Here is a 25107-nt window from a genome sequence, read left to right as displayed (position 1 = left end):
GTCGTATAACAAATATGTAATCTGATAAAGGTCAAGTACAGAATATCTGTAATACAAATTTCCCGTTTTTAGCAGTCCAAACTTTACGAAATTTACAAATAAGAGCGACAAGATCAGTGCTTTACGCGCGTTTACCTAAACGTCCATTAGAAAAAAATCATTACTAATATAGTGAGTCTGTTTTCAAAAAATTTATCTGATAAAAGGCAAGATAAGAAGACGTGCTAATAGAAACTAGTACTTGTTCTTTCAATTAGGTAACAAAAGGTGTACAATTTCACCGACTAAATCTATCAATTTTACATTTTTGCGACTAAAATCGACACCGGCCTCACCGGGGGTGGTTCACCGGGAATGTCCGCGATTGTACCTAAGTAAAAATAAGGGACCTATGCAATACTTTAGAAGTTCAAGGTCTAGAACCAGTACCTACTAACTAACCTGTTTGTATTCAGTTTATCAACCCAATTACTCAAGCGTAATTAGAGTTGATTACGATGTTGCTACGTAGCTATTGTGTTGGTATTTGGCTTGTTTACAACATTAAAAATACTACCTCTAAATACGAATTAACAACTCTATTTTTTTTGTTTTGATTTTAGTTGCAAGTGGTAGTTTCTCCTACGTATAATTTCTTCTGGTGGCCGAATTTCGGTTTCAGTCGGCATGACATTAGGACAGTTTACCCTACCACTCTTGAATTAAGTAACCATAATCTATGTATGTATGTATGTATGTATTACCTTTCTTGCAATATGGCAGCAAGTTCTTTGCTGAAATCACCGCCTTGTTTAACGTACAGACGAAGTTCATCGAAGCCGCTAAGCGCCTGAAACAAAAGAGAAAAGTAGGTGAGCAACTAAAAACTATTTCAAATGTAGGTTCCTATTCCTACACTTCCTACAGAACAATGTTCCAAATTGTGCGAATCGGCAACATATTTATCTTCGGATTCAGTTTTTGCCATGTAAATAAGCCTGACCAGTAATATATGATCATTGTCAAGAGGGCGCTGTTGTTGTGCATGTATAGGTATAGGGTGACAGTTCAGTATAGTATGAAAAAATTTGTTCCAGTGAAATTCCGCAACATGGCGCGTGATCATATATGTATTCCTGGTCAGGCTTTACGTTTGAATGAATGCAGAATACAGAATACAGATATCTACTGAATTTTATTGTATTTACTTTCCCAAAGTATTTGACTCTAGAAAGAATCTAGGACGGTAAACTTGGATGGTTTACTAAAGTTAGGACGCTAAGCACGAATAATTTCGTAGGTACCTGCCTGTTCCTATCTCTTTCGCACGAACGTAATTAGGTACATTAATGTCCCGCCAGTGATGCCGGCGGTCATTGACACTGTGTGAGCAGGACATCCATATTGTTATGCATGTGCGATAGAGATAGGAATAGGCGGGTCAATGTACGAAATTCTTATGGCGTTATTCATAAACGCGTTACTGGCCTGAATTAGCTATGAATCGTTTGTCTTTATCTGTCATTTTGACTTATGTATTTGTAAGAAAGGGATAAAGCATAATTTAACTAAATCAGGCCCGTAACGTTTTATGAATAAGGGGGTTAGTGCTTAGCGTCCTTTTAGTAGCTACACTAGCTAAAAAAAAGTAAAAAGTCTAAGATGGGACTCTTGGCCACACTTGGGTAACTACTTATTGGCATGTATTTAACAAATCACCAGATTTAGTAAAATTTAACACCAAAAAATTCGTTTTTACCACCAAAAATAATGAATGATCACCAAAATAAGAACTCCTATTTAATGAGAAATGATTCCCAAATTTGTACCATATTTTTATCCTTTTAAAACAAATAACACCAAAATAATCATTTGTAACCCAAAAATTGTAAACGATCACCAAACTTAGAACTCCATTTTAATGTGAAATTATAACCAAATTTTTTAATCTTGTTATCCTATTAAAGCAAATAACTCTAAACTAATCATTGTAAACCCAAAAATAGTAAATGATTACCAAAATTAGACCTCCATTTTAATGTGAAATTATAACCAAATTTTTGATTTGCTATCCTATTAAAGCAAATTACTTGAAGTCGGTTAAAAATGTGCAAATATTTATCATCTTGTTATTCCATTAAATTAATTAATCCACTTCGTCACTTTTTTCTAGTAGCATTTCGTTTTACAGGGTCGCAGTTCTAACCTTTTTTTTTTTTTTTTTTGATGACCCAGGGGGAATCCTTTATGGATCCCACTGGCCCGGGAGAAGCCTAGTGGGTATGTCCGACTCCCACGGACTAAACCCCCTGGGGTGTTCCGCCGCGCGCTTTGTAGACGGGGTTTCGGGAACTCGGTTGTAGACCTCCGATACCCCGTCGGCGTTGCTCTTGCGAACCCATTCTTTGCGGCTGCTCTAGCAGCTTACTTCGTTGAAGGCTCCCCGGAACACTCGAGGGCCTTCCAGCTCGAACCTGTTCATGCGGGTGATGGAACTCCCGACCCATTACCCGCTGGGTCCCGTTAAGGCGGCATCATCCTTGATGCGAAGGCTCTTCGCCGCCTACCTGGTCTCCTTCGGCGCTGAGGGAGCGAGTTCGCGTCGTCCTCGCGCGATCGCTCTGCCGCTTCCTTTTGCGTTAGAACAGTGACGCTAAAGGACGCCACTGCCGCCCATGCCTCCTCACTGCTGATCATACGGCGTATTAGCGCCGGCAGTGAGAGGTCTCCTCCCACAGCCGCGGACAGCGCAGCGCGAGGCTCTGCCCATGCAGGGCATACCTCGCGCGTGTGCTGAGCCGTGTCCACGGCTCCTCCATCACAGTGGTGGCACGCTGTCGTCGGCTCTCTTCCCACCCTCTCACACAGGTACCAGCCGAAGCAGCCGTGCCCCGTTAGGAGCTGTGTGAGGTGGAAGGAGGGTGCACCGTGCTTGCGTTCGACCCATTCTTTCAGAACGGGTCGAACAGCGGCCACCAGGTCCCGGCTAGCTCCCGGGATCTCCAGACGCTCCGACCATTTTTCATATAGCACTTCTCGTGCTTCTTCCCGCCACTTGCGAACTTCTTGAGGGGCGGGCCAGTTTTCCTCCCTCCTTGCTGCCAGCACCCGCCAATAGACCGCGGACTGAACCTTGGCTTCAAGGTCCCAAGGCGGGTTTCCGGCTAGCAGGCCGGCTGCTGCGTGCGAGTTATCGCGATACGCTCTGGCCACCCTGAGAGCTATGGCCCGCTGCGGCCGACGCAATAGGGCCGCACTTCGAGTTCCCAGGGTGCCCGCCCATATTGGTGCCCCGTAAAGCGCCATTGAGCGCATATAGAGGTGCCTGGAGGCTCCTCCTGGTCCGCCCAGATTTGGGAGGATCCGCCCAAGCGCTCCGGCTGCAGAAAGCAATTTCGGAGCTGTTTAATACAAAACATATAGAGTGTAAGCTTAGCTTAAGTATTTTTTTATATAGCAACATTTTTGCAGTTGCCTTTTAATTTGTATGTGGCAACTCGCTCTCTTCTGCTCCCGATCCGAACTCAACGACACGTACCGCGATCACTGTAAATTATTAAATGGAATAAAGTTCATTTAAACTTGAAAAAGCGCTTTTGTATTGTCCATGCGCAAGTGGTCCTTCGAGGGAAAAAGTAAAATCAGTGTTCGACGTTTTCGTCAAAGTAGTGTTCGCGGCAAGTGCGTGTGCGAGCTGCCTGGCCGTCTATACCGGCTGGGATTTCGTCGTGGTCGTGCCTAGGCTAGCGCTGCTGGCCTGGAACTTCGTTCCATCCATAATAGAACGAAAATCAGACACGGATTGGAGAAAAGAGCATCATCAAAAACCGCAAGTAACTCGGTATAAGTCGAATTTTTCGACCACCGACATTCCTCACTTTTAATATGGAGTGAAGTTTGTGCAACCCGCAGCCATCTTGCGGAACTTCGCATTGGTTTTTGACTTTGACAGTTTGTGTCATCTGTCACGTTTGACATTGACGTACAATAAATATCAAAACAAAGTGCTATCAGCGTCGTTGTGCCTTCCTTTAAAAGTGTTTGTGCATTCGTTCGTCATAAATAAAAATTAAAATGGCTACCGAAACGGAAAACCTAAAAAAATTACGCGTTATACGCTCGCAGTGTAAAGGAACGATTACGAGAATCGACAATTTTGTCAAGGATCCCGTATGTTTGGCAGCCGCCAGCGCCGATATATTAGAGGCGCGAAAAGAGAAGCTCATTTCCACCTTAAAAGATTACGAAAAGGTGCAAATGGACATACTAAGCATTGATGAAGGCGATGGTGAACAGGTGGGAGAAATTGAAGACAAATACTATTCTATATTAGCAAAAATTAACAGCTCTCTTAAAATGTTAAACACAAAAGTGACTTCGGATTGCCACAACGCATCCACATGTAAGTTGCCCACAATAGAAATTCCCTTTTACGATGGAAAGGATTTCACTAAGTTTAAACCCTTTTTCGACTTATTTACTGCTGTTATCGATCAGAATAACTCGCTGTCTGATGTGCAAAAGCTTTTTTATTTGAGAAAGTACCTGCAAGAGGATGCGTTGGCGGTTATTCTGAACTTGCCATTGGTGAACGAGTCATATAAACAAGCAATACAATTATTAAAAAAGAGATTTGACAACAAGGCTAGATTAGTAGCAAACCATATAGGTATATTGTTAGATATTTCGAATATACAAAAGGGCACAGCAGCTTCCATACGAACATTTGTTTCACAAATAAATCAACAGATGCATGCATTAAAAAATTTAGATGAACCCGTCGATAAATGGGACATGCTTTTAATATCAATTTTGACTAGAAAGTTAGATCAATTCACACACCGGGCATATCAATTAGACCGGGACTCTGACACCATGCCTACTATGGCTGGTTTCATTGAATATTTAGAAAAGCGTGCTATAGCGCTCGAAGATAGTCATCCAAATAAACATAGTACCTACTATGATGGTGCTAACAAACATGTTTATAATAAAAGTACTTGCTATGAAGGTACTCACAAATCAATACCTAAGGTGACAAATGTGGTATCGAAGTCGTTGCCGCCCTGTAGGTACTGTGATAACAAAGACCATCAGATTTATAACTGTCCCATATTTAAAATGTTACCTATTGCTCAGAGGCAATCTTATGTAACTGAAAAACACATGTGTAATGTATGCCTCAATAACCATGATGGTAAATGTAAATTTACTTTTAAATGTAAAATGTGTAAACAGGGCCACAACACATTGCTGCATCAGGAGCGCAATGTGAATGTGGAGAAGCCCAGAATAAATAATGATGACAGTCAGCAGCCACTATCATCTGATGCTGGTGAGTTTGAAATTGCTGTTAATACTATTTTAAATTGTGTGTCCGATAATGGTGTTTTGCTTCCAACCATTAAGGTAAAATTAGCAACCAAAAATAATGAAGAGGTGGTATGCAAGGCATTGCTGGACACTGCGTCTCAAGGCAGTTTTATTAGATCAGATTTGGTAAGCAGGCTTGGCCTAAAACCTATGATTGAGCCAAATAATATTATTGGGTTCCGTAAACAACTATGTAAAGTAAATGAGTATGTAACTTTAATTCTTCAATCTTGTAAGAATAATGTTAAAATAATATTGAAATGTCATATTAGTGATGAAATTACTTCCAAACTGCCTCAAAGATCATTAGATGTATCTAAATATCATATTCCACAAAATATAACTTTAGCTGATGACACATTTTACATAAGAAATGATATTCCTCTGTTGCTTGCAGCCAACATCTATTTTGCTATATTGTTGCAGGGCTGCATAAAAACTGAAAATGGACCGGTATTCCAGAATACCATGTTAGGATATATTGTCGGAGGAAGTATCCCCGAGGAAGGTACTACATGTAATATTGTAACAAATTTAGTTAATAATATATCTGATGGTGAAAAATTGGAAAATGTAATGGAGCAATTCTGGCTCTCTGAAAAACTTCCTGAAGTGGAAAAATCTACAAATGATGAATTTAAACAAGCTGAAAAAATATTTCAGTACTCTGTATCACTTAAAGACAATAGATTTTATGTTGATATGCCATTAGCTTTCCCTATGGAAGAGTTAGACCTTGGTGACTCATTTTCTGTTGCCTATAATAGATTCATAATGTTAGAAAAAAGGTTACAAAAAGATCCTTTGCTATTTGAACAATATAAAAAATTTATTGACCTATATCTGGAATTAGGACATGCAAAGATAGTTGATATTGAGGGTTATGATTTAAATGGTCCTGTGTTTTTTCTAGGACACCACTGTGTTTTTAATCCATCGAGTCGAACCTCACATCATCGTGTGGTCTTCGATGGATCGATGAAATCTAGAAATGGGACATCGCTGAATCAAGTCATGCTGAACGGACCTGTTGTACAGAGTGAGCTCTTTGATATTCTTATTTTGTTCAGGACTTATCCATTTATTTTAACTTGTGACATTCAAAAGATGTTTCGCAATGTTTTTATAAATGAACATCAACGCGGACTTCAAAACATTTTATGGCGCGAGTCGCCCAAAGACCCTATCAACTGCTTGCAGCTTCAACCTGTTACATACGGTTTAAAATCGAGCACATTTTTAGCTACAAGAGCTCTAAATGAGATAGCAAATATGCATAAGGATCAGTTTCCTTTGGCCGCTCAGGCTATTTATAAAAATACATTTGTTGATGATGTGCTTACTGGTGCTGATGATGTAGGGACACTTCAGGAGCTGAAAAAGCAAATTGTAGAGCTTCTGAAATTAGGTAGTTTCTCGTTACATAAATGGTGCTCGAACCATGCTCCAGTCTTGAGCGATATTCCAGTTGAGCACAGACAAATTGATAGTGTAGAAATAGGTCAAAATGACACCGTGAAGACTTTAGGTCTTACACTCGAGGTAAATTCAGACAAATTGACTTTCTCTTGCCCTGCAATCGATGAGGCAAACATAATGAACACAAAAAGAAAAATTCTCAGCTTTATAGGGAAAATGTTTGACCCACTTGGTTTAATTGGCCCGGTAATCGTGGTGGCCAAACTATTCATGCAAGAACTCCATAGCTCTATGCATAAAGATTGGGACTCAATAATCCCGAATGAAAAATTCCTATACTGGTCAAAGTTTTTGGAAAATTTAAGGCAAATGGGTCAAATTAAAATAGAAAGATGTGTAAACTATAAATTAGTATCACATGTAGAGCTAGTAGAGTATGCCGATGCATCTATTAAGGCTTTCGGGAGCTGTCTCTACCTAAGAGTTTTTATGACTGATGGCTCGATTCAAGTGAACTTAATATGTTCCAAAAGCCGTGTGTCCCCACTTTCTAAATCTCACACTATTCCTCAATTGGAGCTTTCTGCTGCTCTACTTTTAGCGCAATTGGCAAGTAGAGTCAGTAAGATTTTAAATGATAGAGTTCCTCATAAAATATTTCTCTATAGTGATTCCCAAATTGTTTTGTGGTGGATCAAGACTGAGGCAGCAAAAAGTACTGTATATGTAAAAAATAGAGTCAAACAAATTGTAGAGCTTACTAAAAACTCACAATGGCTGTATGTTAGGTCAAAAGATAATCCTGCTGACTTATTATCAAGGGGAGTTGAACCGCATAAGCTGCAGGAGTGTGATCTATGGTGGCATGGTTCGCCTAGTCTTTGTAATGTAAATCATACACATACAAATTTAGAAGAGTTTAATCATGACGATATCATGACACGCATAGACTCGCATAGTGCTTCATTGGATGCGTCTTCTGACGATGTAGAGGGAATTTTGTGCCATACCGCAAATTTAGAGCCTCTAGATTTATTAAGAAAATATTCCAACATAAATAAATTTCAAAAAGTGGTTGGTTTTATTTACAGATTTTATAATAACTGCTTGAACAAAGACAACAAAATAACAAGCAGAAACTTAACTGCAAAGGAATTGCGTGACTCTATGACGAAAATTTTACGTTGTACACAGGCAGAGCATTTTGATAAAGAATTAGTCCTGCTCTCAAAAAATAAGCCTGTGACAATTAGTGATCAATTAGCATTCCTAGATAAAAACGGAGTAATTAGGGCCGTGGGGAGGCTGCAAAATGCAGAGAACCTGTCTTATGACAAGCGGCATCCATCTATACTTCCAAAAAACTCCTTTATTACCGATCTTATTATAGAACGAGAGCACTTAAGACTTATGCATGCAGGCGCTAGGCTAGTATTAGGCTCTCTATCTCAGAGACACCATCTTGTAAATGGTATACGAGAGGTAAAAAAGGTGGTGCATAAATGTATAAAATGTATACGTATGAAGGCTGAAGCAGCAAAGCAGTTGATGGGAGACCTCCCTAAAGAAAGAATCACTCAGAGCAGACCCTTTCAGCATGTAGGTATTGATTTCTGCGGTCCGTTTAACGTGAAGGTCTCTCGCATTAGAAAACCTATTATTACTAAAGGCTATATCGCACTTTTTGTTTGCTTTGCTGTAAAAGCGATACACTTAGAACTTGTTTCTGATCTCACGACTGAAACTTTCTTAGCATGTCTTAAACGATTTATATCTCGGCGTGGCATGCCCACAAATATATTTTGTGATAATGCAAAAACCTTTAAGGGTGCTTGTAATACATTAAATGGCTTGTATGACCTATTCTCCTCCAAAGATTGTAGAGACTCTGTCAACAGATTTTGCTCAGACAAATATATAACATTTAATTGGATACCGAGTTACTCTCCAACATTTGGAGGAATTTGGGAAAGTGGTGTCAAAAGTGTAAAACACCACTTCAAAAGAATAGTAGGCAATCTATGTTTGACCTATGAGCAATTTAATACTGTAATCATAGATATTGAAGGAATTTTGAACAGTAGACCTATACTTGCTGCTATTTCTAATGATTGTGATTATATAACTCCTGGACACTTCATTTGTGGCGCAGCCTTAACAAGTTATCCAGAAATTGATCTCACTGAAACTCCAGTAAATCGGGTTTCATTTTGGAAAATGTGCACTAAGCTTAAGCAAGACTTCTGGAAAACTTGGTCTCAAAGTTATTTGACCCAACTTCAGAGCCGCCCCAAATGGAAATACCAACAAACTAATTTAAAGGAAGGTGATTGGGTAATAGTAAAGGATATGAACACCTCTCCATTAAATTGGCCAATGGCTCGAATAGTAAAAACGTTCCCTGGTAGGGACGGATTAGTAAGGGTAGCTGATGTTAAAATTAATAATAAGATATTTCGTAGAGCCATAACTAAGTTATGTCCTTTACCCGTAATGTAGTTTTAAGAACTTGTCCTATGTAGATTCCTAATGGCGGTACCAATATTTACCTGTATGTAATATTGCCTGGCCCCAACTATGTTTAATACAAAACATATAGAGTGTAAGCTTAGCTTAAGTATTTTTTTATATAGCAACATTTTTGCAGTTGCCTTTTAATTTGTATGTGGCAACTCGCTCTCTTCTGCTCCCGATCCGAACTCAACGACACGTACCGCGATCACTGTAAATTATTAAATGGAATAAAGTTCATTTAAACTTGAAAAAGCGCTTTTGTATTGTCCAGGAGCCAAACGTCGCAGTTCTAACCTAACCTAACCTAACCCACTTTTATAAAAGCATTTCGTTTCTGTAAGGGTCGCAGTTCTAACCTAACCCACTTTTCTTGTAGTACTTCGTTTCTGTAAGGGTCGCAGTTCTAACCTAACCCACTTTTTTTGTAGCATTTCGTTTCTGTAAGGGTCGCAGTTCTAACCTAACCTAACCCACTTATCTGGTAGCATTTCGTTTCTGTGACGATCTCAGTTCTAACCTAACCTTATCCACTTCTCTAGTAGCATTTCTTTTTTGTAAGCGTGGCGCGATACTGAATTGAGGATTGGGTCAGGCGAGCGCTGCGCGTGCGGTCGCAGTTCTAACCTAACCCACTTATCTGGTAGCAGTTCGATTCTGTGAGGATCGCAGTTCTAACCTAACCTAACCCACTTATCTGATAGCAGTTCGGTTCTGTGAGGATCGCAGTTCTAACATTACCTAACTGACTTTTCTTGTAGCACTTCGTTACTGTAAGGGTCGCAGTTCTAACCTAACCTAACCTACTTATCTGGCAGCATTTCGTTTCTGTGACGATCGCAGTTCTAACCTAACCTTACCCACTTCTCTAGTAGCATTTCTTTTCTGAAAGCGTGGCGCGTGACTGAATTGAGGATTGAGTCAGGCGAGCGCGGCGCGTGCGGTGCGGTGTACGGGGGATTAAGCGGGAGAGGCTAGTAATTTTGGCATCATTTTACTTTATTTGGTAATATGTATACATTTTTTGGTAATCATAGTGGTTTATTTAAGTGAAAATGTCGTATTAATTTGCTCTTCAAGATTTGGTGATCATTAATGATTTTTGGTGTTTGAATACAATTTGAAGTGCGTGGTAGTTTTGTAAACTTAGACCTTTTTTTTTTTGGTGTTTAGAATTTTTTTTTTGGTGAAAGCGATTTCTTTATTTAGGGTACCAGAGTATTTTTTGGTGGTCATTATATTTGGTGCCCTACTTATTTGCGCTTCCTGACACCATCATAAGATCAGCTGGATGGTGCCAAATTAGGTATTGTACTCGTATTGTCTACTATATCACGGATATTTTACAATATTTTACATCGATACAAGTATTAAAAGTAGACTTACGAATAGGTACCATAACTCAATAGAAATTAGTAAAAGTGTAAAGAGTCGAGCCAAGTGCTACGTCAACATCGCGCTCCTGTGAGATATGTACCTATTGTCACTGCCAAGTCAGTGCAAAATTGGCGTGGTCGTAGTCTACCCCTATACTACTCCGTAATCACGTACTAAAGAACGAACATGGTAATTGCATGGTACTATGAACAGTCTACACACTTAACGCCACTTGCACCAACCCTCTAACCCTGGCTTAACCGGTTAAACCGTTAACCCAGTATCAAATTGTAACCATGGTTACCAAACCATGGTCACCCCAGGTATAACCGGTTAACTCGGGTTAGTGAATGGTGCAAGTGGCCCTTAGTAAAGTTTTTGTTAATTACCTATAAATCAAAAATGATTTTGCTAAAGCCTGACCAGGAATATATGATCACGCGCCATGTTGCGGAATTTCATTGGAACAATTTTTTTCATACTATACTGAACTGTCACCCTACACATGCACAACAACAGCGCCCTCTTGACAATGATCATTTATACTGGTCAGGCTTTACTATGGAATTTATATGAAACACTAGCATGTGACGTCACAATCAAATTACTGTTTATAGTTTTATACGGGTCTTAAAATAGAAATTGTGTCTAATAATATCTGGGAGACCGAGCTTTGCTCGAAAAACATATAAAAACTCAAAAAAGCGCGTTTCCCTAGAGATAAGACCTAGCTAGATCGATTTTTCGCCCCCGAAATCGTTAGAGCCGCTTCCGAGATCCCCGAAATATATATATATATATATATACAATAATTGCTCGTTTAAAGGTATAAGACAAGATAGCTAATAACCTCCAATACTTTTTTTATTGCAGGTTTCTTTAAAAATACCGAACTTTACAAAGCGGAATAGTTTAGGAAATGCAATACTCCATTTAGATAGCACAGTGGTGTAATACTAATACTCATGTTAAATTGTATGTTTGAATTGGAAAGTATTCTGCACGCTGATTCAAGTTTATTATGTAAACTACATGCACATATGCAAGGTTCGAGTAGCTTTCAACGCGTCAAGAATGTTATATATACCTATGTCTAAATATTCTAAAAGCCAGGCTATAAGCAGAGATGGGCAAAATGTAATCGACTAACGATTAAGATTACAAGAATTAATTGCGACTGACGATTGAAAACGACGATTGATCAATCTTAGTTGTATAGAGTGCAACTAATTTAGTTGCAACTAAATTAGTTGCCGATTGATTTCGGACAACTAAATTTTGTAATCGACTAATTAGTTAGACTATTTTCTCGCGACTAATGTTAGAAGCAAATTGAATAGAATACCTCGGTATGGCTATGTTGACAGACTGATTAGGACATCTTAACGGATGTTTAAAAATAAAATAGTCATGTATTACTTACGATATTTTGACCGTTTCTAAGGAGTGAGATCTGTTCTCACTATTATTTTGCTACTAAAGTAAGTAAGTGTAATGACCACACGTTGAAAACAAAATAGACCGCGTAGATAATAAACAACATGCAGATGTGTCATTCAATAGAACGTGTTATTTTTAGAAGATGCGTCGGCACTTGCACCAAAATGCAACAAACAACTTCCAGTTCCAGGTAAGTAGGATTATCCCATTGTTTTGTCACCGCGTGACACTTAAAAGAGTTTTACTATTGTCAGAGACAGCAAAATATTGATAGTTTCTATGTCTAAGATTTACTCAGTATCGTATAATTCAGAGTATTAATAATGCACCAACCTACTTTATTGTTTGCGATTTGTAAACAATGCAGTTTTTCGCTATTTGTCGTTATTACCAATATATCGTTATAATAATATTATGGCATTATTTGCATTGTCATTCAAGCATTTCAAATTAAACGTGTATACATAATTTTAGCTCAATCGGATGAAGATATCTGCTTCAAAATAAGTAGCAAAATTCTACCCAAACTAACATAGTTACAACATACGAGTACCTCCGTATGTTACATACATACGTACTTGTAGTTACATATTGCAAGATAAAAAATGCAAAAACGGGCGACTACGTAGTTTTAATATAGATTTAATCGTGAAATTTAGTCGATTGAAACTAAAACTAATTTAGTTGTTAATCGAACATTCTCACAACTAATTTAATCGCAACTAAATTAATCGCGATTAAAAAATCACGATTGATATTTTTAATCGATTGATTAGTTAACTAAAAGATTAATCGAATAATGCCCATCTCTGGCTATAAGTACCTATAAAACTTATTAGAAACATTCATATGGCCAATAGGTAACTTAAAGGATGTGGCTTATCTGACCGATACGATACGATAACTAGACGTCGTTGATTTAGCGGAAAATATAAAATACGTACTGCGATTAAGAGGGGGTTAGGTTAATCGTAATTATAAAAAAATGTGAAACCATAACGTGACGATGAATCATAATTCTAGTGACGAGGAAGGCAGGGTTTGCTGTTTAGGAACGAGTTACAGTCAAGCAATTTGATTTCTTGGTTGTTTGTACCTAAATAGTGGCTATGAAAATTAATATAAAAGCGAGTAAAATAGTGTGATATCATTGTCACTGTGATGTGACAAGGTACCAAATGTTAGTATACAATGGTAGTTAAATTTGCGTCACTAATTAGCTATAGTTCGCATGTGGCGTGGGCGCCTGCAGCACATGTCTCATCACATACTTGTCCCATGACATGACATGACCATCACTAATTGTTACATGTTAACATTCGGTGCATCTTTTTCTTCAGTCGACACAGTTTTGATGTTGTTGTGTCAAAAATATGTAGTAATAATAAAAAAGGAAGGCCCTGTGATAAATTAGATTAGTTAATATTATACCTACTTACCTATTGTAGTATGATATTATTAGACTAAGTACATAGGTACCTACAGTTAGACGTTATAATTTTACAATCCGTTTAATTACCAGTTTTCTCGTATATAAAAGCCGTGAATTTGGACCATAATCAATTAATCACAATCATAATATAGGTAACATACATGTCTTTAGCTTTGCACAAAAATAAATTAGTGGTAAGCCAAGAGTTTACCTATAAATATACTTGAAAAGTAGGTATAGGCATCACTACTTGTGATGCTGATGATTAATACCATAATTAAATCAGATGAAAGAATTCAATTATGTGCAAGGTTATCATAAATGCCAACACCTACACCTACGAGTATATTACGTTTAGAACAAGTGCTCATTTATGGATTACAATTTTATGTTTTTTGTTACTAATTATTAATATCCATACAAGGCATTGCGGTAGTCGCGATACTCGCGATCTCACGATTCTTTCATCTTCTACTTGGAAATTTCCTCTAATGAGTAAAGAATTGTTATACATTTAAGAATAAGTATCACGACTCTAACTCGAGCTTATTAACTAATGATAGGTAATTGGCATTCACAGATTTTGACATAATACCACAATGATCACTCACAAGTTCTTGACTTCCATTTGTTGGTCTACCTACTTACCTAATGGCAAATTTGGAAGCAGAATGGGTTGCGTAGGCCGTATGAGGGACGATAAAGCAAGGTTGAATAGTTAATGGGAATATGCTATTTAAAACTGATTGTTTAAATAATTAGGTACATTTATGGGTAGGTAAAGGATGTCGTTGTGCAAGTGGCCGGAGTGCTCCCAAGTTATGAGCGCAGGCGCAGGCGGGAGCGGCCACGGCATGTATTCTAAGAAAGTGCCGAGGACCTTAGTCTGAATAAACGCTTAAGTAGTCGTATAGGAATAAGGCACCAGTTTATGAAATGCCCCGTGGCCATTTTAGAGGCATCCATCATATATCCTCTTCGCATTTATAATATTAGTATGCTGTTACTTTGCAATTGACAGACAACACTAACGAGCGTTTCCTGAATGACATGGGCTACGTTTCCTGTTGCAACCTTAAATAGGATTTCCATCGCAGGTATGGAGCCCGCAGGTGCGATATTAAGTCTACATAATCTTATATCCTAGCAATAAGGTTTAAATTGAAAACAAAACTGTGTCTATGACGAAACATTTAACCGTAACGGAATTTTAACGAATTTTATATCTCTAGATACATTACATTACAAAATATTGCATTGTTTTTCCTAGTGCTAACGAAGACGTTACCGCTTGGCGCCGCCAGCGGTAGTTTTACTGAATATTAATGACCTAACATAAACAACCACAGAGGTTAGTATATCTTGTGTGCAAAGGCGCCTGATATTCACGAATTATTTAGGGCTTTGTCTACAACAAACTGAACTTGTACCAGGGCTGGGAACCGGTATTGACATACCGGTTCATATCGTTCCTAAACCGTTATATTATTTCGTTCTTTAATAAACCGGATTTTTAACCGCTTGTACATGTACGAGTCTCCTACATACATAAAAGCGGCTAAAAATCTTACTTGTATTATAGCGTACACTGAGCGTGGATACATTAATAGGAACTAGGCCATTGGGGAGTCTGGAATACATACATTGGTTACAAGATGATGTTTATAAACTTATTCTACAATAGTCATTTGTTTTATAAGGGCCACTTGCACCATCCCACTATCCCGGGGTTAACCAGGGTAAAAATATACTTGGCCGCTGGTCGTCTGTGACTAGCAGCGGCCTGACAAGTGACAGGCAAGTGTGGACATTTCGCAAGCCGGTTGATCTACAACTATATCCTACTCGTTATTACTCAGGCGTATTTTAATCGTCTCAATGCATGGTATATACAATTTTCTAGATGACGTGCTGCGTTTATTCTTTTGTTTGCTTTACTAGGTATATATTTTGCTGCGGCGGTATCATGGTCGCATTTTTATCACTTATCATGTTATGCGTCACTTTTGCACTTACATACTTGTTAGAACGTGACAGGCATGATGACAGATGATAAAAAACTGACCATTTTATCCCTACGGTTTTCACAACAAATGACATGAAACGGTTCTTTGTTTAATTTTTAGGGTGTTTGATAATTGCGAATAGTGGAATTACATTGGCTAATACAGTTTTACAATACCAGTAAAATAAAACAACAATATCGCTTTCTAGTAACGTAATCTATCACTTTTAATATCTGTCGTTAAAAAAAATGGTTAAGTTACCTACATGCTTTATGTTGTATTGTTTTCTATCTCAGTTGTATAAATACTTGTGAAAAACGATTGTATGTCACTACAGCAGTTAGAAACCTCTTTTGTTTTACATAATTCCTGTCCTATTTTCCTTAGGTATATTCATGTTCAATTTTTATTACCTACTACTAGAAGTTGACTTGTGAAAAAAACGGAAATTACGCATTTATAGTTTTAGCAAATAAATACACTTACATCCTCCCTCCTCTCTCAGAGTGGCTTGATTCATGCAAGGTCAAGGTCGAATGATAACAATTTTTAATTCGCTGTAAAAGTACCTACGTAGTCAAAAGTTTTGACGCTTTCAAAATTAATTTAATTTAAATGTTAGTAACACACTCGTATTATCGTGGTATTATCAATCAAAATGTTGTAAACATATGTGTGCGTATTTTAAAGTGTCCATGATTGTACTAGTGCGATTTTGTAAAATAAAATAGAAATATCACAGGTAGGTACAGAAAGCATACCTATAAGTAATTAGAAGTCGTGTCCAAACTACGGCTTCGTTATTATATACATATCACTAGCTGACAAATTGTGCATTGTCTGTGGGTCACGCGCCGCAACGGTAAACATCAATGAACGTACGAGTAGAATGCTACCATCGATATGCCTGCGTGTCGAGTTGTATGCAACGCGCGATAACTTTCTTTGTAAACTAACTTTCACTGCCATAAAAATGCAACCTAAAATACGTGATGGAAGACTCAGAATGGCGTGAACGACATATACAGAGTTACGTCAGTTCAGAAAACGTTCGCCACGAGTTAAATTGTGTCCGACGCATGCTTCCGCCTCTCAGGGAAGCGCGCATAGCCATCGTAAAATAAAAGCGTGTTAGGTTCAAATAAATGACAATAAATTCTACTGTCCTCATCTATTATTTAAATGTAAAATAGGAAGGTCACTTAAAGCCGACCGGCGTCGGTGCCTGACGCCTAGCATAACTAGCAGAAGTAGTCTAGCTTAGCAGACTAGGCTAGGTAGTGGCTTGCTTGATTTAGTCAGGAAAACGTTATTGGCTCGTTAATTAGGATACGAACGTATTGCAGATCCCATATAGGTATAGTATAGGTACATCTTCAAACTGAGTTGTAATTAATCAGTTTCATTTAGGGAATTTCTTTCTAAATGCCCACATCGTCGTAAGACGACTCGCAAGTCGCAACTTAGATAAAATTGGTGGTGGACTTGGCTTGGCTTGTTAGACAAAATAAATGTGGACCCAGAATTCGGTTCAGAGTTCCAGTTCAGTGGCCCCCATGATCCACGCTTGTGGATAATGAATTAATGATATGGTTGCTAAAATTTCGTGTTAGTTTGTAAGTGTTCTTTATTTTAGAAGTAGCTTGAAATTTGCCCAATGGCTTGTCACTATAGGTACTATATATTTTTTATAGTTTCTTCTGTAAATAAACTCATAAGACAAAGATACACACACGTCTAGTCAGGCCTTGTTTTCAGCTTGAGTTACCATCACAAATGATCTGTAGCCGCAGATGTTGTTCACAGTGTTAGGTACTCACCCATGAGGTATCCTTGAAGGCCTGGTGGTTGTTGGAGGTGCGGAGGTTGATCATATCCTCGAGAGTGTTCTGCCAGCGGTCCATGCCCGCGGCGAACTTGGTAGAGACGTCGCGGCTCATGGCACCGGCGTCGGCGTCGGCGTCGGCGTCGGCCTCGGCCGAGCGCGCATCCCCGCTGCCAGCCTTGCTGCTGGTCCCGCTGAACGTCCTGCAACAGAATCCATGGTTCACATCTCATGTCTCCAGCAAGCGACTTTATATGTCATTGACATCATTTATGTCATTCACGTAAAGCTTAAGTACTAGAAAGCTCAATAAACCTACCTACTAACTAGGGTCGAAAACACGTAACTTAAAAAACTACCAAAAATATTTAGAAAATTAGGAGAGTGCAGAGTCTGTCACGAACAGACAGACATCGGCCAAGTACATCTGTAATTCCAATGAACGTACCGACTTGTACATTCAAGGGCATAAATATATATACATTCCCAAAGTTTCAAAAATACGTGTACGCTCCTACACCTACACCTTAGACAATAAAGTCGTGTTCACATATTATTGAGCCATTTGTCTGGATCGATATTTTTGCCTTCGACTGTACCTATTTAAAACAATGTAAAACGAAATAATTAGATCAGCTAGCCAACTGTACCAGATGCCTATAAAAACTTGATTCCTATCTACTAAATAAAATTATCCTAGTGTGTTTGTGTACCTACATAATAAATAGGTATATGTAACTACAGAGAGCATAGAGTAATTTCTTCCATGACCGGCGTGAGTACATTTTCTCCCCGCCGTAAGAATTACGACAGTCGGTTTGGTTACGTCAATAAACTCCATAATTACCTAGCTGCAGACAATCGCAATTATTGTCGAGATATTTTTATGCCTATATCAGTATTTTCTTTACCTATTCATCGATTTTGATTCAGTCATTGTACACAAAACAACTGATTGTCAGGACTTGTCTGTATTTTGAATAACACTGCTGCTGTTTGTAAATATAAATAATACTAGTATTAGTATTTAGTAGCAGTAGTTCGCCCTTTACCTAGGGTTGCCATACGTCCCGTACGCTGTGTCCCGACCAATAAGACCACCCCCCCCCCCTCCCAAATACAATTATCATGATCCTTAACTTAACTGACGTCTTGCAAATATTAAATAATGTTCCCTGCGCGAATCTCAGGTCTTTAAGGAAATCGATAGCTAATTCAGGATATCCACAGTTCCCTACTAAAAATATTGTTGCGAAAGTTACTGTCTGTATGTCTGTTATCTTAACAACTGAACCGATCCAGATAAAATTGTGTATGCAAATTGTTTGTGTCCCGGGGTTACGCATACGAGGTCTTGGGCAGAAGTTAACTAGTGGCGCTGTGAGATCTGCGCTCGTGAATTGACAAAAGATCCATATAATTATCGAACCTGCTCAAAAAAAACAAGAATTATGGGGTGAGCATATTAACAAATTATGCAGTAAAGTAAACTCGTTTGCGTATGCTCTTTGGAAATTAGCTAAGATTAGCAACAAGCAAACCGCAATGCAGGCTTTACATATCATGGCTATGTTTGCTCATTGCTCGGATACGGCGTTATCCTCTGGGGAAATTCAAGCCATGCAAGATGCGCACTTTTAGCACAAAAACAGTGCGTCAGGGCGATCTACAAAGTAGACGTCTTGACATCTTGTAGGCCGTTATTCAAAGACCTGAATTTATTGACTGTGCCATGTATCTATAGGATGAAGTGTGTTTATTGGCTCACCCAACTCTTCTCAACTTTCCTACATGGTAGCCAAATCGTCTCGCTGGTCCTGGCCGTAAGACATAATTTTACAGTAATAACGCATACTGTAAGTCCATTGACATTTTTAATCGTTTGCAGGATGACATAAAAATTTGCCTATTAGTTTATTCAAGCGTAAACTTAAGAACTGGCTAATTCAAGAATGTTTTTATTCTGTTGATGAATATTTTGATTACTTTAAACATCAATCCTAACATTGTATGATATATGTGCGGAAAGAGAAGTCGTGGAATGTATGGGGCCCAATACATTATTCTACGACTTCTCTTTCTGCACAGACTATTGAATTTTTATTGGAGTTATGACATATTAGTAATGTAATTGTAATCGTGACATTTTAGTAATACGTTAGTATAAGTGCATTAGAACATTAAGGTGCCCACTGATTACCAGTCCGCCGGACGATACCGGCCTGTCAGTTGTTCGGAACTGTCAAATTTTTGTTCTAACTGACAGGCTGATATCGTCCGGCGGACTGATAATCAGTGGGCCCCTTTAAATTTAAGTACTCTAAATGCGTACCAATGCATGCTTCTTTACCTATACCTAATTAGGCACTTTTTGTAATAATTTAGCATGCCAGTTTCTGGTGGAATGTGTGTGACCAGTGTGACCACGAAATACTTTTATACCATTTTTTGTACCACATTTTTAAGCAAAATAAAGATATTTGTATTTTTGTATTCATCATTTTTTAAATATGTCGACAGGTGATACAGTTAACTAAATTCAGGATTTTTAGGACATTTTCTTCATTTATGGAATGGACCACCTGAATAGTGGTCAAACTGATCAGAATTCATATTTCTTTAAGGTGTCTTGTGTAGCCCTCGTGAAGTGATTCATATGTACGTAAAACTGTACAACTTTGCCCGCTTTTTGTAGTATTTTACTTTTTTTTTCAAGTTTGTTGGTCCATATTGCATTACTTATCTGTGGCAATAACATATTGACATACTCTTCTTTGTGTGAGTGAGCAAACCATAGTCGAAATAAGTTTCTGTACTGTAGAAAATGGGTCTTAATGAGGCGGGCCAAAAAAATGAATAAATTTTCGAGATTGCCCACTTTTGCTTACAGTCTCTTTACTCCACGATTATCAACTTTATGGTCATGAATCAAAGTCTATAATCCAGAATAAACATGGCATAGTTTTGTCGTATAGGTATTAAGTCACTAAGTACAGTAATTCACCTCCAAACTAATGTGGGCAGTCATAAAGAAAAAATTGCGATTCTTCATACAAAATCCTAAATATGCTAGGGTTGTCAATTTTCACTGTTACCCAAATTATAAAGAAACAATCAAAAATCGACATAATTTTTTTTACTGCAAAGGAAGTATACAAAAATATATAAATTAACAAAAATATTAATTATTCAAAAGCACTGCCATTTTTACTAAGCATTAAAAGTAGGTAACTACAGATAACATAACAAGAAACTTTTTTAAACTGCAAAGGAAGTATAAAGTAAAATAAATAAATCGGTTGTTGCTTATATTTCCTCTTAAAATTAGAAAAATAACTTTAAACAATGGTAAAGGCCTCCTCGCAAGTCAATAATAACATACCTACTAGTGACAACCCTAACGGTAAAAATGTGCTGGGCAATGTTGTGAAAAGTGATACGTAAATACGATCATGAGATTGGCCGCGATCATAATTACAAAAGTAATGCATATAACGTGTTGAAACTTCATCTACATCGTTTCTAAGCTGCATACTATTTACAGTTAAAACTACATCCCTGTAGGACTCTCCTGGACCGATATCCCACCGAAGTTTTTTTAACTTTTTTTGCCCGCCAAAAAACACGTCCTCACTTAATAATAATAAATAATAATAAATAAAATATTTTTATTGTACATAAGGAGCACGTTACATAATAAACAATTACACAAGGGTTTGTACAAACATGACAGTATGGAGAGGTCAGACTTTCGACCCCTAAACTAGGTAAGCACCTGTGCCTTAGGGGCTAAAGTTCGTCTAAATTCGATGTCGAAACAAAGATGAAGGTCGTGTACAGCAGTAAGATAGTAAAACATTAAACTAATTGCTATAAATAAATAGTTGCTTAAGTTATTTAAATTTATCTACAATTTAATTATACATTAGCGAGTTGCCTCTGCCTATGTTATTATAACGATTAGATTTTCAGACTCATTGTAAGTAGATTTAGCAGCCAGTCTTGTACTTTAATTTTGACTTCCCGCCTTGTCAAGCTATAAATTGCGATTAAATTATTAATTTTGTTATATAGACGTGCGCCCTGCGCTTCGATCTGTCGACGGCCAAACGCTGTGCGGCAAGACACCGTTTTACAGACAGCGTGTCCCTGTCGTTTTTGGGCATTAATATTATTAAATGGCACTAATGAATGCTGTCTCAAAATTGTACGCAGTAAGTATATCTGCCTTACAGAGAGCACTTTGGACTCTAAGTAGAGTTGAGTTGTAGGGTAGTCGCGTTTTTTAAAGTGCATCACTTTGAGGATTGCCCTTTGCGCTCTCTCTACCCTGAGCAGTGTGGTTTTATAGGTTCCGCCCCACACTGGGATGCAATAGGTAATGACAGCTTGGCACAAGCTCTGATAGACTAGGGAGAGGATTTCAGTAGATGCAGTGTGCCGAAGCTGCTTGAAGATGTATATTAGCTTGCGGAGTCGAGTACATAGAGCGTCAGTATGCGACGACCAATCAAGCTTGTGATCCACATACACGCCTAAATACCTAATGTGGGGGACTACAGAGAGGGAGGTACAAGTGCAGTTTGTGGATTCAGGGAGGCAGGTGTGGACCCTAACTGTATTGGTAATATCCGGAGGTTTTGAAGTGTGGAAGACGGAAACGCACTGCTTTCGATTTTTCAAGGTTGAGCGTTAAAATGTTCTTCTTCAGACACTCCATGACCTTGACTAGTGCGGTTTCAGCGTTGATCTTGGCCCCTTCCCAGGTTTTATCGTACACAAGCAGAGCCGTGTCGTCTGCGTAGGCTCACGCGTGACTGAAGTTAGGCACACGTCAACTAATAGGCCAGTGTTGCCAGCATTATGATTAGCTATAAACCACAGATTGAAAGGGAGGTGTATCTGCTACTAGTTTTATGATATTTCGCTTCTACTGAAATGTGATGCGGTGGGCAAAGCTATATTGAAAAGGCAAAGTTGTAACTTTCTGGTAGTTAATTTGTTGTTTCCGGCATGGATGCGTAACAGTTTAGTCACTCAGCGCGAAGTATGATGAGATATTTTCAAACTGCACATTAACACCCTACCGGGTTAATTCGAACCTAATTATTACCTAACTCAATTACATCAGTCGAAATGATAACAGCGCCATTCAATACGGGAATTTATTTTGTGTATTAACATGTGGAAATAGAAGTTGAAATATGAATATGTTTTTCTACCAAATGGTAACTTCTAGCCTAAGGCTTCGAAAATATATGCAAAAATCTATACAGACTTGAATGCAAGTAATAATTACATAAACAACATATCGATTTCAATGTTTAGGGTCAGGTTCTATAAATTAATTTCTTCAAAATTGAACAAAACTCATCGATTAAAGGTTACCAGTTCGTGCGTATTTTCTTTTCTTCCTGTATGCGATTTACAGCCCTCGATCACACAAGACATTATCACAGAGGGAACTTCAAACCGTTACAAATAAAAACTCAGCACGTTTTCCAACAATCTTTTAGGAATAGCAACAATATAATTAAAATAAAGCAAGATGACCGCTGAAATTCCGCGAAATATTTCAACTAAAATAATACGGCTATGTAAAGTTGTTACAGTTGACACCTACCTGTCGAATAACGAATATATATTTTTATTTGGCTGGATTAAAATACCACCAAAAACCACCATTTGACATTTTCCTTAGTTCAACTTATGACAATACTGAAAAAAAAAACGAAAGAACTTGCGGATTGTGTCTCACTCACTCATAGACAAAAAGTAATAGCGTGTTGTGAACACGATACTTTTTACCAAGCTCTTATTTTTGCCCGGCTTCTATGCTTTAGTTATTATTCTAAGTATAAACCGCACGACATTTGATCTCGAGTGGCGTGAGAATAGGGATTTCATTCGTTTATCTATAATTTAAAAAAAAACATCTTGACGGAGGATCGAATTGCCGCCATTACTGTTGTAGTTTGTTTGTTGATTTTTTGCTGTTACGAAAGTAGAATTGTGAAAAACTGTTTGTAATGTACATTTTAGTTGGAAATATGAGTAAGTTTGTTTCTGTATTTGTTCAAATGTATTTTTTATTCCATCATTTTAATATATATAGTCCATAGATATTGTACAAGTAGCACTAAGTAGCAATGTAGGTCATTTCCCTACTGCTTCTGAACCCATCTTAGAGTACTAATGATATGTGTGTAGATAAAGTAGTGTATGCAACTGTACATCAATTATCATTATGTATCAATTGCATAAACTACTATTGAATCTTTACTGAAACGATTTTAATTATAAGTAAATCCATAAATAAATAATGAAGTATAATAAATATTCATATTCATATTTAATTTTAGGTGATTCCCAAAAGCTCATGTCTCATCTCATTAATGTAACGTATAGTGTGTACTGGAACTTTTAGTTTTTTACTGGAATTTAAAAAAAACACGGAATTAATGTAAAAGGTGTGGCCGGAGATAAAAAAACTTTGAAATTAATTGAAAATAAAAAGCTGCTATTGACGGGTAGTTTATTTATTGCACTGGTATCAGTATGGAGATTCACCCGGGCGACCAAGTTGCGGGCCACTATAAACATTATTTTTCACTAACTTTCGAGATTGAGTGCTCCCGTAATCGCTTTTAATGGCTTTAATTTAAACCAACTTTAAAAAAAGCTAGAGGTTACTAATTTGATAGTTTGTTTTGTAAGTATGTAGGTATGCTACCGCAAAACTCCGTCATTTCTGGGCCGATGTAGATATTTTTTTGTATGAAATCATATAGTTTCAAGTTGATACCATTTTGGTCAGAAACCAGTTCTTATGATCGAATCCATGAGGAATTGAGGGAGCTCCTCAAATCTTATTGGCATACACCTAGAAAATTTTGTATTTTCGTCAACAAATTTGGTATTTACAATAAAAGTGCCATTTGATGCTGATGAATACCAGAACGAACGCTATCCTTCAATGACTCGTATTTCACGTTTGGCCATATTTGTCTTGTTCGCTAAGTTTGCTAAGCAAGTAAGGTACGATACATTTTTGTCAAGGTCCAGTTCTGGTGATGAGTTCCATGAGGAATTGAGAGAACTCCTCAAATCTTGATGGGTTCAGATCCAGACCATGAAACTTGAGACGTACCCGAAGCGCAAAATTTTTTAGTGACACGTCTTGGCCAGAACGGAACGAGTCCTGCAGTGCTGCGTCACTCAGAAAACTTAAGACTAAAATGTACTTAATTAAAAAAGGGTAAAAAAAAAACAAATTCAGCCTATATACGTCCCACTGCTGGGCTCAGCCCTCCTCTCATGCGCGAGAGGGCTTGGGCTATACTCCCCACGCTAGCCCAATGCGGACTGGGGACTTAACATACATCTTTTAATTTCTAAGCAGACGTATGCAGGTTAAAAAAGGGTTAAATAAAATATTACTCCTTATAATAAAATATTACTCCTTTTATGCGCTAGCAACAGAGGGTCTATCGCTATCGCGAACACTAAAGTTCGCAAATTCCGGGTATCTTTCTATGTCACTAATTAGATTACGGCTTAATTTCTTACCTACATTCATTTAGTTTTACTGCGAGCCCGCGACGGGTTCTCAAAGTAACGGCCCGGCCACGACATCATCGCGCGGCGGCGGCAGCGGCGAGCGGCGGCCATAGGTTGGAGCGAGACACAGCGATCGGACCTTTCGTTCCCACCTATGGCCGCCGCTCGCCGCTGCCGCCGCCGCG

At 38.1% G+C, this 25107-nt stretch overlaps 2 protein-coding genes across 5 annotated transcripts in view; one reads left to right on the top strand and one right to left on the bottom strand.

The window, feature by feature from the left end:
• LOC134754244 (nostrin) overlaps positions 1–25107 on the bottom strand; it is a 76482-nt gene that overhangs the window by 14670 nt on the left and 36705 nt on the right. Inside the window, exons 2-3 of one of the 2 annotated variants that reach the window (XM_063690441.1) lie at positions 17358–17565; positions 744–829 (exon numbers count right to left, since the gene is read on the bottom strand). In XM_063690441.1, coding sequence (XP_063546511.1) covers positions 744–829; positions 17358–17477 — 206 coding nt within the window. In that variant the 5' untranslated portion in view covers positions 17478–17565. Of the gene's footprint in view, positions 1–743; positions 830–17357; positions 17566–25107 lie in introns of those variants that run through there. The other variant, XM_063690442.1, reaches the window with a different exon arrangement.
• LOC134755124 (uncharacterized) lies at positions 3616–6551 on the top strand. 3 transcript variants are annotated; one of them, XM_063691603.1, is made up of 3 exons: positions 3616–4275; positions 5218–5314; positions 5779–6551. In XM_063691603.1, the coding sequence occupies exons 1-3, from the start codon at positions 4054–4056 to the stop codon at positions 5793–5795; spliced, it is 336 nt and encodes a 111-aa protein (XP_063547673.1). In that variant the 5' UTR covers positions 3616–4053; the 3' UTR covers positions 5796–6551. The 3 variants fall into 3 exon arrangements, 2 of the variants coding, with proteins under 2 accessions (XP_063547673.1, XP_063547672.1); XR_010129009.1 differs by having other exon boundaries at positions 3654–5314; positions 5779–5860; positions 6266–6551; XM_063691602.1 differs by having other exon boundaries at positions 3667–5314.

Source organism: Cydia strobilella, chromosome Z (genome assembly GCF_947568885.1).
Source record: "Cydia strobilella chromosome Z, ilCydStro3.1, whole genome shotgun sequence".
NCBI classification, from domain to species: domain Eukaryota; kingdom Metazoa; phylum Arthropoda; class Insecta; order Lepidoptera; family Tortricidae; genus Cydia; species Cydia strobilella.
The sequence above is the reverse complement of the archived record's forward strand: the minus strand, read 5'-3'. Positions and strand labels throughout refer to the sequence as shown.